The sequence below is a fragment of the Gallus gallus genome, chromosome 1, assembly GCF_016699485.2.
Source record: "Gallus gallus isolate bGalGal1 chromosome 1, bGalGal1.mat.broiler.GRCg7b, whole genome shotgun sequence".
NCBI classification, from domain to species: domain Eukaryota; kingdom Metazoa; phylum Chordata; class Aves; order Galliformes; family Phasianidae; genus Gallus; species Gallus gallus.
Genome location: NC_052532.1, coordinates 9561302 through 9578577, shown reverse-complemented (window position 1 = coordinate 9578577; position 17276 = coordinate 9561302). Strand labels below are relative to the sequence as shown.

At 35.1% G+C, this 17276-nt stretch overlaps 1 protein-coding gene across 3 annotated transcripts in view; it reads right to left on the bottom strand.

Moving 5' to 3' along the window:
- Positions 1-2411: 2411 nt before the first annotated feature.
- The window catches only part of SEMA3A (semaphorin 3A), a 289537-nt gene continuing 274672 nt past the window's right edge, over positions 2412-17276 (bottom strand). For 2 of the 3 annotated variants that reach the window (XM_015295177.4, XM_040654804.2), the window contains 3 exons: positions 14115-14182; positions 8274-8416; positions 2412-6748 (listed from right to left, as the gene is read on the bottom strand). In XM_015295177.4, coding sequence (XP_015150663.1) covers positions 6293-6748; positions 8274-8416; positions 14115-14182 — 667 coding nt within the window. In that variant the 3' untranslated portion in view covers positions 2412-6292. 3 annotated transcript variants of the gene reach the window in all.

The following is a 17276-nucleotide window of genomic DNA, read 5'->3' as shown; positions in this document are numbered from 1 at the left end:
ATGCAGTGAGAATTCTGCAATGTTCTAACAGACCTAAGTCAGTTGCATCCTTTAAATTTCAATTATATCATAACAAAAGATTATTTTTTCCAAACTATCTAATATGAAAAAGAGAATAAGATTTTTTTTTTCTTCTATAGTGCAAGCCAAACTGCTATTAGACAGGGGTAAGAGTTGAGTTTATGTAGACTAGAAATTAAAAATCAAATTGTATTGACTGACATGGAGTGACTTGCATGAAACTACTCCTACAGATATGGACAGCATTGTATCCTTAAGTCATGACTGAGCACGGAAAAATATGCGTAAGTGGTTGTCTCATTTAAGATTACTGATCAGCATTCAGATGCTTTAAAAACAAACTCAAAGCCCAGTGAAGTGAGAAGCTTTTTATTATGCTCACTGTGCTTTACTCAGCTCCCTGTTCTTTTTGCAGCACAGTCTCCAAAACAACCATCAGATATAACTAAAACTGTATTTTTATTTTATTTTATTTTATTTTATTTTATTTTATTATGTTTTCAAAACTGAACTCATCACATTTTAACAATATTCTTCTGTAAAACCATTTCTGGATTAAAAGCTAGTATTTAAAACCCTTAGTCTGTAGTGAATTGACTTAGACAAAATTATAAATCCCCCAAAATCAGGCTTTATAATAGAAGTGCTGACAAAAGACTAACAAAATGAGCACCAGTGGCCTTACTGTAATGGTAAAATAACAAACAAAAGAGGAAACTTAAGCCTTCTTCAGAGGAACTTTCACAGTCTGTCTGTTTGTTCTGGTTTACTGAACTATTCAATGTAGTATTATTCATTGAAAGCAGAGTTTATGGGAATGAATTTTTCTGTATGGTTCTGCAAACCACGAAAAAAGTTGACATGTGAGACCGAAAGTCCTAAGGGAATGGTCATTGCAAAACATAGCTGAAATATCTGCAGTTTTTTTTGTCTACTCTTTTCCACTCTTGCCTCCGGCTATAGAAATAGATGAGAAATTACAATGAATACTTATATTTATGAGATGTACTGGAATATCTAGCAGAATTAGCACGACTACTTTATCGTGTCACCATGTAGAAACATGCACCTTTATTTACCTTTGCATAAACACTCATAATTCATTCTAACACACTTATAAAAAAAGATTATCTTGAAATCCTCACTGCAATGAGTACAATATATCCGCATGAAGCATAGAAGTATTGCAGGCTCCAGGAATACCCCATTCTGAGGAACGTAAAGATGAGTTTTGTTTACAGGACAGACAACCAGATTTAATTTACACAAATCTGTAAGATGCAGTGGCCTAAAAAAAAGCATTGGATCTTTAACCAAATCAAGACTCATGTTTCAAAACCAGTTCAGTGTGCCTCAGATGCAGCTCAGTGGTACATGTTAGTGTATTAGTAGACATGGCAAGCTTGCACACCGTGTGAATGCATAACTTTTGTTTTTCATGAGATCTTTCTTCTTTGCTCAAAGAAGAAAGGTCATGATTTCATGCACATTAATTATTAGGAATAGTTTAGGTGTATATTTTTGTAGGGTTTTTTCTGCTTTTCTGTGTCAGCTAAATAAGGTCAACAAAATTAAATCAGAGAAGTACTGTTATTACTGATTGGTTATTTCAGAAAGACATATCTGCATTTGGAAGAGAAATAACTGCAGATCATCAAGGATGAGCCTATTTACCTGAAAATGCCAGGTTCCAGTCCACAGACTGTAAGCCCTGTAGCAGCATAGAGTAGTATGGAGCAGGACTTCCCTCATACTTATATTTTATTGAAGATTATTTTATTTTAGCTTTCAGCATTATATCAGTGCCTCTATTGCATGCTAAGACTTGCGGCCTCAAACAACTGGTCTGGTATATTCATAGAATCATAGAATCAAATAGTTCTCAGAGTTGGAAGGGACCTTTAAAGGTCAGCTAGTCCAACTCCCCTGCAATAAACAGGTCTTTTTAAATAGCTTCTAGATTTGCCTAATACAAGGGTATGCAGACAACAGACAAAAATTGATTTACTGTACTTGATATCAATGAAAGCTAGCTTCCAAAAGGAAGCAGCATAGCCATACTAATCCGTTAGACTGGCACAGCCAGGCTGATAATTTTGTTCATGGGCAGAGTACAGTGATGTGGATAAGTGCAACTTTACCTGCACAATTTACCTACACGAGAGCCAAAAAGGCTGATGATAACTTTGAAGTTTTCATTTTAGACATTACTACTTTGTACTCTTCAAAAATAAACAATAAACACCATTAATAAAAATAGCAACCTTTCTGGCCTAATAAACAGAGCTTATATACATTGATAACGTTATATTGGCAACAATGCATTCCACATGCTCATGAAGGTTACAGGACACATTTCTGGGTAAACAGTCAAGACAGTGAACTTCAAATATTTGGAAGAAATGTTTATTTAACAACTGAATACATGCTAAAAGAAATAATTTACAGCAGCAGTTTAATTACATTTTTTTCTCTCCAGTTTTCTAGTTCCCATCTGAATTGAAGTGATAGATACTGAAGCAGAATTATTTACTATGCAGTGAGGAATGTGCTTAAAGAATAAGCACATTATTTTGGCACTGATATAGCAAATAAACCACCTTATCAGCTGTGTGGCAAAATCTTGCATTTTAGTATTATGCTGAACACACTGAAATGGAGTACCTCTAGATAACAGTACTTTACAGTGTACCTCCTTATCTAGTCAAAAATATTTACACCTCTTTTGGCTAATGTGTAGGTAGCAAAAACCGAACTATTAAACACATACCATTGATATTCACTAAATAATACATAAAAAGGATCAGTAAATGCGCATTCACATGCATTTAATTTAATTTTTTTTTTACATTGTGACTTTAGTGGGTCATGAAGATTTAGTTCTGTTCTGCAAAGATGCACATTTTCTCAGTTTGATGTTATAACTAAACATAATCATACAGTTTTTAGGAGCCATTGAACAAATTCCTGTCTTCAGTGATCATGCAAGTGCGAAATGTAGATGAATCAGATCTGATGTATTTTTGTTCCTTTCCAACATGTATCTTGAGAAAAAAAACTCAAGTTTTATGGTTATAAATGAAATCCTTTATTTCTTTCCCACAAAAACACAACTTCTTACTTTTTATTAAGTCTATAGGTTTAGTGGGTTTTACTGATGATTAACAGAAACACTGATATTACCTTTATTGTCAACCCTTATGATGCATTAAAAAATAATGACAGAAATGGGGGTATGAGCTTTAATGAAGCTGCAGGGCATACTTCTATCTATGAATTTATTAAGGCCTATGTTCTTTGGAAAAAAAGTTCATTTCACATCAGTATTAAATGTTGTTTTAATTTGACCATAATATCAACAGGAAAATCAACCATTTCTATTGCTGGTTTAATTATCTGCCCTCTTCTTTATATGAGAGAATACAAAAACATAAACAAGACAACTACTTATGTCAGTGAGGAGTGGACTGAAGTTAGTAAGACATCTGATGATATCTATTATCCAATTAGAGTGCCAGGTCTTGGTAAAAACATCAGCTTTTGTAATTTTCTTCCCATTAATGATATTTGTTTTTGTTTTTGTTTTTTTTTTCTATACAGAAAAACACATATAAGAATCCAGACTTAACTTAATCTGCTTTTTTCTTAAGGAGTGGTGAAAGAGGTTGGTATGCATTTGAGTTATAAGTTGCTATAAAAATGAGCACAGTACAGAAAAAAAAAGTTAAATCATAATATCATTAAGATGTAAGAAAGGAAAATAAGTCATTTGTGTTCTGTTGAAATCAACTTGTATTTTTCCACTGAATTCTCTTGAGGTTAATTTTAAAACTGTTTCCTTTTGTAATGACCAGCATTCTAGAGACTCAATGGTACACAGTAGCCCCACACAAAACACTGAAGAGTGTTCTGTGATTACAAATAAATACTTCAGCTGACAACAATGCTCACAAATTAATCGAAGGCTGAAAATTAGTACTTCCATACAGGAAAGAATGTAGTTGAACCTATGTTTTAATCTATCCCTATTCAGCACATCACAAAAACAAGGGAATTTGACACCATTCTATTGTTCACAAGAGTGAAAATAAATGATCACTGGAGTCAAAGTAAATGTAGGAGAGTTAAAGTTGCTTCAAAACTAAGTTCCCAAACACTTTCTGTGGCCTCTCAGTCTTGTCTTGCTCAATTCAATGATTTTTTTTTTTTTTTCCCCTAAGGAATTAAATGGTAAAAAACTTTCAAGTTCATCATCTGCAAAAGATTCAAAGGAGACTGAAGTGATCAGATCTTAAAACCAGATTGTTATGAAAGCAAGAAGCTAAGTTTTCATTAATTAGGATACTTTAATTAGTGAGAGGCAAGGGGACTGGGACGTATTGTGAGAGCTGCTTTCACAGCAGTTGTGTTATTCTGTTTATGATAAGGCTAATAGTGTTGTGATTGATAAATTAAATAATCTGGGGTGAATAACAGCAAAACAGATCAGTCATCAATACAGACACACTTTTATATAAAAAGCTACTTTAGCAAACTAAGAACTTTGTTCTAGTAACTTTCCCCACAATTACATTACTTGAAATTATGCCATTTCCTGACTCCATCAAAATAAAATATGGAAGGGTGGAGGAAGATAACCTCATGAGAACTGGACACCATAGAACTGGAGACCAAAGGCACATCTGTGCTGAGGTGAATAAATCCACTACTTGTATCCCTAAACTGACTTATGGTGCAAGTGCATTGTCTGTTTTACCCTGTTGCTCTCCTGTACAAAATAAGACAGAAGTGCAGGACCAAATTATCTGTTAGTATAAAATAGTCTTAAGCTGAATTGCACCAATTTACTACTGCAGCAGACATCACTCCCAGATAAAACAGTCCCTTAGATTTTAAAACAGAGAGCTGGTTGTGAGGTTATGGCCTAGAGCATTTGAATGCATTTGGTCTAGTTCTTTGCTTCAGGTGATTTGGCCCACAGAAAGAATAAAACACTGGGAATCAGTAGTGTGGACACATTTTCTACCACTGAATTGGGAACCATACACTTTAAACTGAATGCAAAGTTCGTTCAAGGATGTATGACAGTCTATTAGTGACATCATTTCAATATTAGCATTCACAAATATTTACTAACCAAGAAAGAAAATGTGTAATTAGTAAAGGGTATTTTAATGCTATTTACCTTTTTTTATTTAATTAAAAAAAATATACAACTGAAAATCAATGCTCTCCTCTTCATTGGTTCAGTCTACAGCAAAGTATTATACAAGTTGAGTCAATTCAAATACCATACTTATAGAAAAGAATGTAGAAGACTTCCATGCTACACGGTGACTTTCATGTTAAAATAGCTTAGTTTTTAAATTGCTTTGAAGTTACATGTCATAAAGATTACTAGGATAGTGGGGAGGAGATTAACTGCATTGTGACCAGTTCCCCTGGAAAGTTTTCCAAACAAAAGAGTAAAGTAGCTCATAATTGGAAGTTGTCTTTTTTTTTTTTTCCCCTCTAAACCAATAATTAGGAAGTACAATATTTCTAAGACAAAGAGGCTAATCTATTTTAGAAAAGAGCTAATGTTTGCTGCATATTTTTCATGGTATATTTAAATTATAGTTTTAATAAAATACATCTTTAGATCAAAGCTGAAAGAAGTCATCAGTAGTAGGCCAGTGTACTCCACATTTTTTTGTTCTTCTAGATGATGAATGGCTTATGTTGTTAAGATTTCCGCAATCTCATTCAGCATTGTTTTTCCTCTTCTAGTACTCATAAACAGGAGAACTGGTAGACAAAACAAGAACAAATCCTTGTGTCCAATCACGTGTTTAGACATTCATCAGCTTAATGAGTTCATGCAGTTTTATACATAGTCTAGGAATGGTGGTGCTGATGATGAAAAGTGGGTTTTGTTTTTCTTGAAGACGACAGCATGAAATACAGCATTTCATTTATATCTCAGGCAACAGAGAAAGCAAAACCTGCCTGCTGAACTCTTGTAGAACTTTTTGAGCAGTAAGCTATGTCCAGCTGAGTGTTCATCCTTGAAACTCTGGTCTACCTGGTCTTAGAATCAGAGCAGAGACGAAGGACTTACTAGGAAAGTTAGAAATATATTGTATTTAAACCCGGTGGAAATTGTTTGAGCTTTCAACTCTTGTAAACATCCACTTAATGCCATGAAAAAGTTCATGTATATTGCATTTTTTTTCCAGTTATCTGTCTATACAAGTTTCTACTTAGATGAGGTTTCTAGAGGTAATGTAGCTCAGACACTCCGTGGTGCCCTCTCAAATTCATGGGTCCTCCTGTTCCTACCTTTTTTATTCTCTTGTAGGTGCTTCCACTTATTTGTGTTCACCTGCGCATTGGCAGGCCTTTGCCGGCGCTGCTTGCGGTCTCTTTTCCAAACCTGCTCACAGAATTCATCCATTGTGTTGAGATTGGGGTGATTGATTAACTGCATGAAGTCTCTATACCAGATCTTTTGACTAGGAGTCATGCTATTGGTAGCATCCTTGGTCTTGGAGGCATCGCCGTCTTCTTCCTTATGGAGCAGCTCTTCCAAGTGGTCAGTATCAATTACTTCCAGTGTCACTTTGAGCAAAGTTTGAATGAAGCCATGCTCCACAGCATGACAAAAATAAATACCAGAGTCTCTCCGTTGAAGACTTCGTAGCAATAGGCCCTGTTCTGTCCGGATCATTCGATCATCCACTTTTATCTGTATCAAAAAAAAAAAAATATGGCAATTTCAACAGTTATCCTTCATATATCTCCAAAGTTATCCCCTAATCATACTAGTTTCTCAGTATCGTTCCTTTCAGCTTCTAAAACTTGGCTAAAAAAGACCCAAAAACACAAGAATAGAAACCTTTTTAGTCTGTAGTTGTAGAAGGATCCAATACTCTGGACAAACTATTCATGCGTTGAAAAAAAAGGATAGAGTATGAAGAATTCATTCATTTGTCCCATCTGCTACTCAATAAATTTCAGTAGCATTTCTGTTAGATGGAGTTGTTAGTTAGATCAGAGAAAATGCAAACCCTTAATCAGCAGATCCAGCATGGATTCATTTGACTTAATTATAGATGCCACATTTACCATTATATTTTATTTAAGCACAAATATATATGTGGGAAAGGTCACCTCTCATTCGATTGTTCCTCACAATAGACACACTTATTAATGGAAAGGGAATCTGGATAAGTGGAGAATTTACAAAGGAACAGTAAGGATTAAACCTCAAATGTTGAATATTCAACACACAGCTTTCCAAAATATTGTATATTTCTGAATGAATTGACATCTAGGAATATAACTTCCTTTTGTGAATCTATGTGGAGTTGTGAATAGAAAAGGTATGAAACCCATTAGCTGCTCTCTCCATAAAGAATAAATTCTAAATGATTTTCTATTCATGCAAATAAAGCAGTAAGCAAAAGTATATAATCTTTTTAACTAAGTAGTTAGTACATGTTTTAAAAAAGAGTGTAGTCTGTGTATATTTCCAAAAGCTGTAATGCAACACACAAGCTTTTGTTTCCTAGCTTGATTTCACTTCATACCAGAGTAGATTATTCTCTTAAGACATGTGTGACCTAGCTTGACACTAAGACACTAAGAACCTGGGTGAGTAATAATGTAAGAATGCTGGTGACAAGGGAAGAAGGAAAATAAAGTATCAGCTTTGTGTAATGAAGCAGAGAAAGTCCATATTTTTGCCCCTATGAATATTGCTTTTGATGAAAAAGGTGTACAAATTTTCATACCCGTGGGTTGACTACATTTCCCAATTCCTCTTTCTGACTCTGTATTACCTGTAGTTCAGTTTTAGAGCATGTAGTGAATAGAGAATACTTCTGTTAAACTACCTTTCACAAAGTCAAGCAGAATAATTAATAATTAGAGTGATGTGGTTTTTGTTTGTTTGTTTGTTTTTTCTTCCACAATTAGTTTTCAGGTCTTTGTAATATTTAAATTCAACATAGCATGGACCATCTGTGAAAGGAAACATGAGTAAATCTGAAATATTTGAATGAAAAACTCTGTTTTTCAGGGAATATGACCAGGGATAGTGTATGAACATTTTATGATATAAGTCTGCAAACCTTCTTGGAGACTTTTAAAGATTCCAGAAAAACTTCTTCAAATTGAAATATGGATAGGAATTATTCTGGGAAGGACTGAGATTCAAGTACGTCTTCATGTAAAAGACTAGTTACATCTCTTAATTTTTTCCACTATACCTCAACTTTGTGGTCATCATTTTGCTTCTGGAATTGCCAGTAGACTATGGCACGTTGAGATTTTGGACTGCACTCAAGAAAAGTGCTGCTATTCTCTACTCCATAAATAATCTTTTCCTCCAGGGTCTGACCACTTGGGTTATCTGTAAAGCAAAAATAAATAAATAAATACATTAGAATGACCAAGAAAAAGAAGTCTTAATTATCAAATAAATTCATCTGTTTACTGTCATGATTTTATGATTTTGGTTATCAGTATTCCACATCATAACATCATGCAGTGTACTGGGAGTTAAAGAGCAAATGCTCTACTTCCGGGTACTTGTCTGGAAGAGAAGAAGAACTATGTTCCCCAGAAGACTGTTCAAGTACTGTTATCATTCCTGCTCAGGGGAACAGATATAAGGCCTGTAGGTCACCTGACCTGGGTCCAAGCCCTTTCTTCTCGTCTCGTGCTCACTTTCGGATCGTCTCACTGCTGCTCCTGACTGCATGCAAGGCTTCAGTATTAGTGTAAGGCCTTTAGATCTTGGACAATCCTTCTCTCAATTATATTTGATTTTATTAACAGTTATATTGAATTATATTGTATTACAGTGTGTTATTGTGCATTCCAACACTATATTTAGTAAATTAGTTTGTTTCTCCTCAGATTGTTGCTGCTGTTTTTTTTAATTATTCTTTTTGTGGGGGGTACCCTGTTTCCCTTTTCCGGAGGCGCGGATTTTGCAAAAAATCCCTCCACCCCACTAGTCACGGAACCGGGCCAGACCAGCCCGTAAACCGTCAACATTTACAAATTGGGCTCCCTTAAGGTTTTCATGATAAAAAACTTTAAAAGACAAACTCTCTCATATCAGCATACTGTTGGATAATCTCCATCATTATCTTTGTAACAATCCCTGGTAGGTTTTTTTTGTTTGTTTGTTTGTTTGTTTGTTTTGTGTGTGTGTGTGTGTGTTTTAAACCGTAACAGCTGCTAACATCTCAATATATGAAGTTAATTTCATTATGAAGTTTTATTCAAACTTCGTTATTATTCAGCAAAGAAGACATCTAGGACATGATAAGACTTTTTTAATAGCCAACTCTAAGCAGTGAGAAAACTCAGGGTGTAGTTGCAGAATGCTTGTAATGATGTCTCCTGGGCTCTATGATTGTTATACTTTAGAGAAGAGTAATAAAACATTAGACTATTTAAAAGTACTATAATGTGTTTAGATTATATGGCACTACAGATTGCTGAAGTTGTTAATGACCAGGAATAATGTTGTTGAGGAAACAATTTTCCATTAATCATTTCCTCTCATACTGATTTAATTTATGGAAATGTAATGAGGTTAATAAACCAGACGTTATGGGAGGGGAAAAAGAGAGTTAAACAAATTACTTCCTTTTGTAACAATGTTTCAAGATATTCACCAACTTGCTGGAAATATCACATAGCTATAGGACTTTTATGACATTTGATTCTTCTCCAATACTGCAGAGACTGTAAGGCATCGTATTTCAGCTCTCCACCTAGCTCTCTTAAATGTTATGAACTTAAGTAGCAAGAGTACAATTATCCTACAGAGTAGATGGGGAGGAAGGGGTTGGTAAACTATTTTACATGGTGTTGATCTTAAGGGGTTTTCTGTCTCTGTCTTTCTTTGTCATTATTTGAATTTCTCATTTTTGATCTGCAGTACTGGAAATCTTCAAGCAACTTCCTTTGATGCAATTTAACAGGAAAATGATGTGTAATTAAAATCTTCTCAAAGAAGTCCATTGTCAAAGTGTGTTTGCTTTCACTGTGCCTTTATCATACTGGTCATGTTCAGCAAATATGGTCTGTAAGGTAAAAATAAAATCTTGCTCCTGGTTTACGTTGACACAGTAATTATATGTATTTCCATTATGACTTACAGCCCGGATAGAGGACAGGAGGAGGGATGGGGGACAGAAAACTAACTGGTGCTTATTCAGTTCTCAGTAAGGAAAGAACAAATAGTCTATAAACACTAAACAACAGGGAATGAGTTAGCTTTCTTTCCTCTATTGGATTGTGAACCTTTCCAGCAAGTAAATGAGGTACAATATAAACAAGCAATTGATGCAATTTTTTATGATGTTTCTCAGAAACAACACCTCTTTTAAGAATGTCAGTGCAGCCTCAAACCAGGAAGATGGCAAGCAATGGAAAATGAATTAGAAAGTAAAGCAGCAAGGAAAGGGCAAGACAGCTGGAATGGAACATAGCTGAATGTACGGTGAAAAGATCTGAGATGAAGCATGTGCAAATTTGTGCTAGCAAAATAGAGGAAGTGGAAAAATATTAAGAGATTAACTGGTGTAACTAAAAGTGATAAGATAAAGATTACAAATGGAAATGATTAAGTAGGAACACATAGGTATAGATTCAAGAGCATTATCTAGGTGTCCTGCCTCTTTTGTTTCATGTTTGGTCCTCTGATTTAGGAACAAGATTCACATGGGTAAGAAGGAAGCCAAGGGTCCTCATACAGACAACAAGAAGCAGCTTGTTATCTAAACTGGGGTCCACAAGACAGCACATAAGGGGCTGAGGCACACTGGACAGCCAATAGGAAGTTTACTTAGCCTAGGATCCTTCCTTTGGCGAGTATCCTATTGTAGATGAGCAGTACTGTAATTTTAAGTACGTAAATGTGTTTCTTCAGGAAAAAAAAAAAAATAGATACCTAGAATATCCTTAGTATCTAAGAAGCTAGTCATGTTTTTTGTGGAAGTTAGCTTGAAGGTGAGTGCTCTGACCATTTGAAAATTTTTCGTGGATCTGGTCCACTGCATTCCAGCCATGGAAGTCGGCAGCAGGCTCCTTTAAATTTGTTTGCAGGTCTAGAAAATGTAGTACGGGTGACAGTCATGCAATGAGACAGAAAAGATTTAAGACATCCTTCAAATTCCAATTCTATGATTTAAGGGAGCAGAAGGTAGGTCCGGGAATGATTATAGTTTATAAAACATAGAACACATGGAGTGTAAGAAAGTAAAATAGAAAGAGGATGTAATCACAGGATCTGAGAACAGCTTTGGAAATGAGGGAGAAGCTAAAGAGAGTAGGAAGTAAAACGAAAGGCTGGGAAGTTTGGAAGAGCAGCTGGAAGAATTGGAAAACTACAGAAGTCACAAAGTTGGTTATAAAATTCAACCCAAAATCCTGTCTGAGAGCTGTAATTCCCCAAAAGAACCCAACTGCAGTATCAGTTTACTACCCTGATAAATAGATAATTTCTGACATAACCAGAAAAGTATGAAAGGCTAAGTACCTATACCAAGATTGCTTTGCAGATAAATGCACCTGACTGTATGAAGAAATTGAAAGTGATTCCTTGAGCTCCCTCTGGGATAACTCATCTAAGATTCCTCCCATTTACAAAGTGTTCAAAAAAACCCAACACCACCAATGACAACAATAACAAACTTAATAAATTATTGATAGCGCTACTACCGCATGACTGAAATTAATTTGTTCCTTGGCTGGAACAAAGGGATCAAGCTTTTAAATTCAAGCACAAACACCTGTGCAGACGAGGATCCTCAGCTTCCTCTGTTGTTGCTGTGTAGCCATTCTATACTTTCCTATTTATTATGCATTTGAAGAAAAGGACAATTGACAGAGCAAAGTAAACACTATTAAAGGCATTATTGTTTCAGACTAATGCCTAGGTAAATTTCTGCAATGTATTTCTAAGTAAGATAGACACAAAGTTCTTTTTTCTTGTTTCTGTAGGATTGTGTGGGAAAACAACTGACAGTTACTGCAGAATGTGTAGAGAAACTGGAGTATATTCTTGGCTATAGAAAATCCAATTCTACATGTGTTGTCCAGTAAAATACTAGTCATAACCAAGAAAAAAAGAGTTAGTATAAGTTGGCAAATGAGTTTATGGGGCATGTAGCTCTCTGTATAATGCATGTTGCATATTTCCATAGGAAAATGTCAAATAAATCTAGGAAAAAAAATATACATATAAAACTTAGAAATAATATAGAGAAATTTTAATTCTAGAATAATCTGAAGCATTCATTGTGTTAAGCATTTTGACAGTACATCCTTAAAGTTTAGGACCCAGAACTGTAGTTCCTTTGGGTGTTTGTTTGGTGTTTGTTTTATGTTTTGTGTGTGTGTGTTCATTTTTTACATTTTTTTTCCGATCACTTCATCTTCATTTCACTACTAAGTACAATATTCAAGTGATATCTTGTACTTCATTGCTTTGCCTATTTTAACAAAGCTGCATTAAATCTCCTTGTGGTCAGCTGCAGTATAGAATAGCTTTTTCCTAACCCTGAGTTCTCATGAATTTTGTCATTAAAAAATTCCCCAGATGATCTTTACTTTGGACAGAAGATATCTTATCAGACAAATATGATTACTAAGGGAAGATATAAAAAAAGCAAAATGCATTGAAATCTTTTTTTTTTCTTTCTTTTTTTTTTTAACCTAAAGATAAGGAACAGACCTAAGGTTATATAACACACAGCTAGCAAGAGGAAGAGAACATTAAAGAAAATAACTCTGGACTTTTGATAGTCTATCTCATCATGAGTAGTTTTTATGATGGAGACAGGAAAAAGGTGAAGGTAATGTCTAAGACATGCTGCTTCCACAAATAAAATCCACATGTAGTGCCTGGTACAATTTCATTTCAGGGAACTGAAAATGACATCTCACCATCAACAGCGATATTGTCTCATCACACTGTGAATGTATAACTAGATTTCATACAACTGAAAAATTGTGAACTTTCTATTGGTCTACGCTGACAAAGCTAAATTAAATTAGTTGTGCATTCATGAGTTTTCAAATCACATATTGATCATAGTCCATTCATGCACTATTCCAAGCTCTTCTCTATGAGTAGCTTGGCCTGAGTTTTACGAAGTAAAAAGAAAAGTTACATTATCTATACTTTGCAAATGATTAAAAAGAAATATAAAGAAAAATATTAATAAAAGATATTGGTAGTGTATTATAGCTGACACAAAAGTACAAATACAGGCTATTTATCATTGCTGCTATTAAAAGGACTTGAAGAACACCAGGATTCTGAGATATCTCCAGATTCAGCTACCTCTGTTTTACTTATCCCAGAAATCTGTCAGTGGATTGGCTGTTACTACAGAAATAACAGAAACATGAGTTATCATTTTTTCCAGCAGAGGGAAGTGTTGCCTAAGTATTCTCTACAAATAAGGCAAAATGGACATTTTTCATTTTCTGAGTCAGTAACTTTTGAAGATTTTGGCAACTTCGGTAACCAAGCAAAGTTTATCAGAAAGATATTCAAGAAGGGAAGATACAGTCTATATATCACATGAAAATTAAATGACCAACAAAAGAAAATTCATACTGAAGGCACAAAGGACAGGCCTATTGGAATGAGCACCCTGATAGTAAGGGTTGTTTGTGTGGCATCTACAACAAAGGTCATTCCATATTTAGCAAAAGTGGTTAATTGTTGTGCTTGGTTTTCATCACATTCAAATGATATGAAGTAACATTCTCATACTTCTTCTTCTTGACATTCTAAAGGCAATGCGTTTTTTTTTCTGACATAATATACCTTGCACAAGAGTGTGATATTATAACATGTGAAGCAGAGAAAATAAAATGCTTAAATAGGTTAACTGAGGAAAAACAAAAATAATATTCTTTATTTTTTGCTTCAGGTAACTGCAATGGCAGTAAATAAGATAACAGTATATCTCTCTGTATTCATCTTTACTAAAAGTTCAAGACAATTTCACCAACAAACCATTCATGCACTTCCTACTCTCCTCACGCTAAGTTTGTAAGCCATACCCATAACTCACCATGATGCTGCAGGTCTGAGCAGTGAGTGAGGGGATCTCCATTTCGGATGTCTTGTCGCCTAGTACGTCTGCAAATATCAAATTTGAAAATTGTTAGTGACCTTCCCAATAGCCAGCATTCATTTTTGCCAACAAATGGAATATATATATAGTAACACAGATCACAAATGATACTAAACAGTAGTATGAAGGATATAATATTCCTACTACATTCTATTCATTATCATAGTTTGCAACATCAGTCTTTATACTTACAGTTAAAGTCTTCAGCAACTGGTAAATACGTGCCTTTTGTATGGAGCCTATGGAGTGTATTTTAACTTTGTTAGTGTGTTTATCAGAGAAAAATTCATGACGACTCACAGATACAGGGACTGCTAAGGTATCAAAGCATAAACAGTACAGCTCAGCATGAAGAATCTGTTAGCTTTTCTGCAAAACCTGAATACTTCAAGTATTGTGGCATTATTTAGAATGTCAAATTGTTGTATTTTCTACAGAATTTAAATTAAATTAAGTAGAACATCTCACCTCACCAAAACACTGCTGATACATCCTTTTCAGTATGTGTTGCAAACGGCATTGTTTTTAATATAAACTGAATAAAACACTTTCATGGGAAGAATTAAAAATTATGTTTAAGTGTTTCTCCCATTTCATTTCCACTTGCTCTTCCTGCAAATAAACTCATCTGTGCTAAAAATGTTGTACTTCACTGGGAAAGCTTTTAAATACAATTTAATTTTGCATTAGTTGCTCTCTCTTTGTCTGTTCTTATTTTTATTTAAATAGCTGTTATACAAAATTCAACTGAGCCACAGAAAAGAGTTCTTGAAAAGGAAAGAAGAACAAGGCAAACAAAGATGTGTTTCAAGTGCAATCTTTTTAGTCTGGGAATCAGAGAAAGCCTAAGGGCTTGCAAAATTACAGGAGAACAAAGAGGATTAAGCTGCCGAACAATGCTGTGATTTCAGATTATGGCATCCAGCAACGGATATGCAAAAGTCAAGTAGCCTTGTAAAAAGCACTGCTGGTCACTCCCTTGTGACAACAGCCCACATTTTTAAAAAGCCATTGTTGTGCAGCACAGAGACCATCTCTCTTCTGTTCCCTCCCCAGGCTCTAGGAGCTCAGCATCAGTATGTACTGAGGGCTTTCAGCGGCACCATCAACTACACAGCTGACTCCCCCTGGCTGAAAGATTTTAAATCATTTCTTTTTCTTCCACCGAAGACTACTGAAATGTTAAAGCTGAAATTATTTATAAGAAGTGTGGTAACGGTTTTAAAAAAATGAAGAATGACCATTCCTGATATCGTTCTGAGTAAAAACTACAAAGAATGTTTCTAGCGAATTAGGGCATCTTAGCACACTTTAATAAGAAGGAAACTATTGTTGACTGACATATGATTCAAAAAATGGACTGATGGTAATTTCAGATATTGTCTTTTTCTTAGTAATTACTCAAGAATAAAAATACCCCCAAGGCATAAGGAACTATACAAGTTTTTTTTTGTTTGTTTGTTTTTTTTTTTAAACTCCATCCTTAATTTGGAAAGGCAACACAGTTACAGCATACTATTTGCAGAAAAAAAAAGAATCTGCGGAAACACTCATATCATTGTCAGTGGAATTTGGATGTGATATTTGGTTAGAATCTCAGGAAAATGTTGCATATATCACCACAGTATCAAGATGATTTATGAAATATGAACCAGAGCACCTCTGCATGAGGCAGTTAAGTGGTCACACCACAGGAGGTGTGAATTGCCACTTAGACTTCTTAAATATACAGAGTAAAGTAAAATCATGGATCATAAAATCATGGATCATAAAAGCTCCTTTTTTAAAAAAGTAAAGAAAAAATAAGCACTGTTAGGAAAGCATCTGTGCAAATGCCTCAGGACTCAGTTTTTCCAATATTCAGGAGCCTGAATTTAGAGATCCATTATTTGGAAAACACTGACATTTAAACTGTTTCCTGGAATGTCACAGATACATTCTAAGCTGGATTGAGGCAATGGGTACAAGAAGTACTTGGTAAACAGCAGATCCTCTCCCCCTGCAGCACAGAAAGTTGCAGGGGACAGTGGCTCCTTCTGAAGACAGTGTCAGGACCCCAGCCTCGCAGAACTTATTTTTCTTTTGCAGTGACTTCAGGAAATGTAATTTATGCACCACAAGGCTTTCCTACAGCTGGTTTAGGCAGGAACCCTGCCCCTTAATCCCAGTATGAAGAAGTCCCTGTCCCCTTGGCTTTGATGGCGAACATGAGCTCAGACTGACAATTAAGGAAAGTTGGAAAAAGGGATAAGGAAAGAGCTCTATTTTTTTTTTTTTTTTTTTTTTTTTTTTTTTTTCAGTGTGAGAAGATGAATAACAAGATGATATGATCTGTGAGTTTTGAGACAGGCTAGGAAGAAGGATAGGTGATAGGGTATGTGAAGAAAGCACGAGATTCAGGGATAGAACTAGCTGCGAAATAACAGAAAAGAGATGCCTTACTAACATCTCTCTCAACTGAAAGGTAGTACTGAACCACACCGAATTCTGTCCTCCAAACTTTCAGATCAGTCTGATCTCTCAGACTCCCCTTGAAAATCTTGTCTCTCCTTCCTTCCCTACCACTGCTGTCCTCCCACCGCAAATTAGAAAATAGCCCCTGCAGCTGAGAAAACTTGATTGCTCTTCTTTTAGCTTAAGATTGGTTTCTCCTTTTTAATTCTAAAGAATATCAGAAAAACTTAGATTAACCCCTTCCTGTTGAAAACAAACAAACAAAAAAAGAACCTGATGTTCATCTCATAAGCAGCTTTTTCTTTTGTCATCAGTAGTTGTATAAGATGCACTGTAGTGCAAACCTTGAAACTTTAAGCCCCTCCATCTGAAAAGCCTGAAACAAACACGACTTTCCACTCCCTACCACCATTGCTAAAAACAACTGATCCAAACCTGGAATTTGGAGTCCTGAAATTCCTAATCAAGTATTTATTAACATTAATTTTAAGATAAAGGGCCCTTTTGCATATAAATCCTTGTGCTTCTTGTTTCTTTATAAATATAAGTTATTTGGCATATTTGCTTCAGTGTTAACACATTTTCATCCGCCACTCTATCATGAGAATCTTCATGTTACAGCAATGGCTATTCTTATTTGAAATC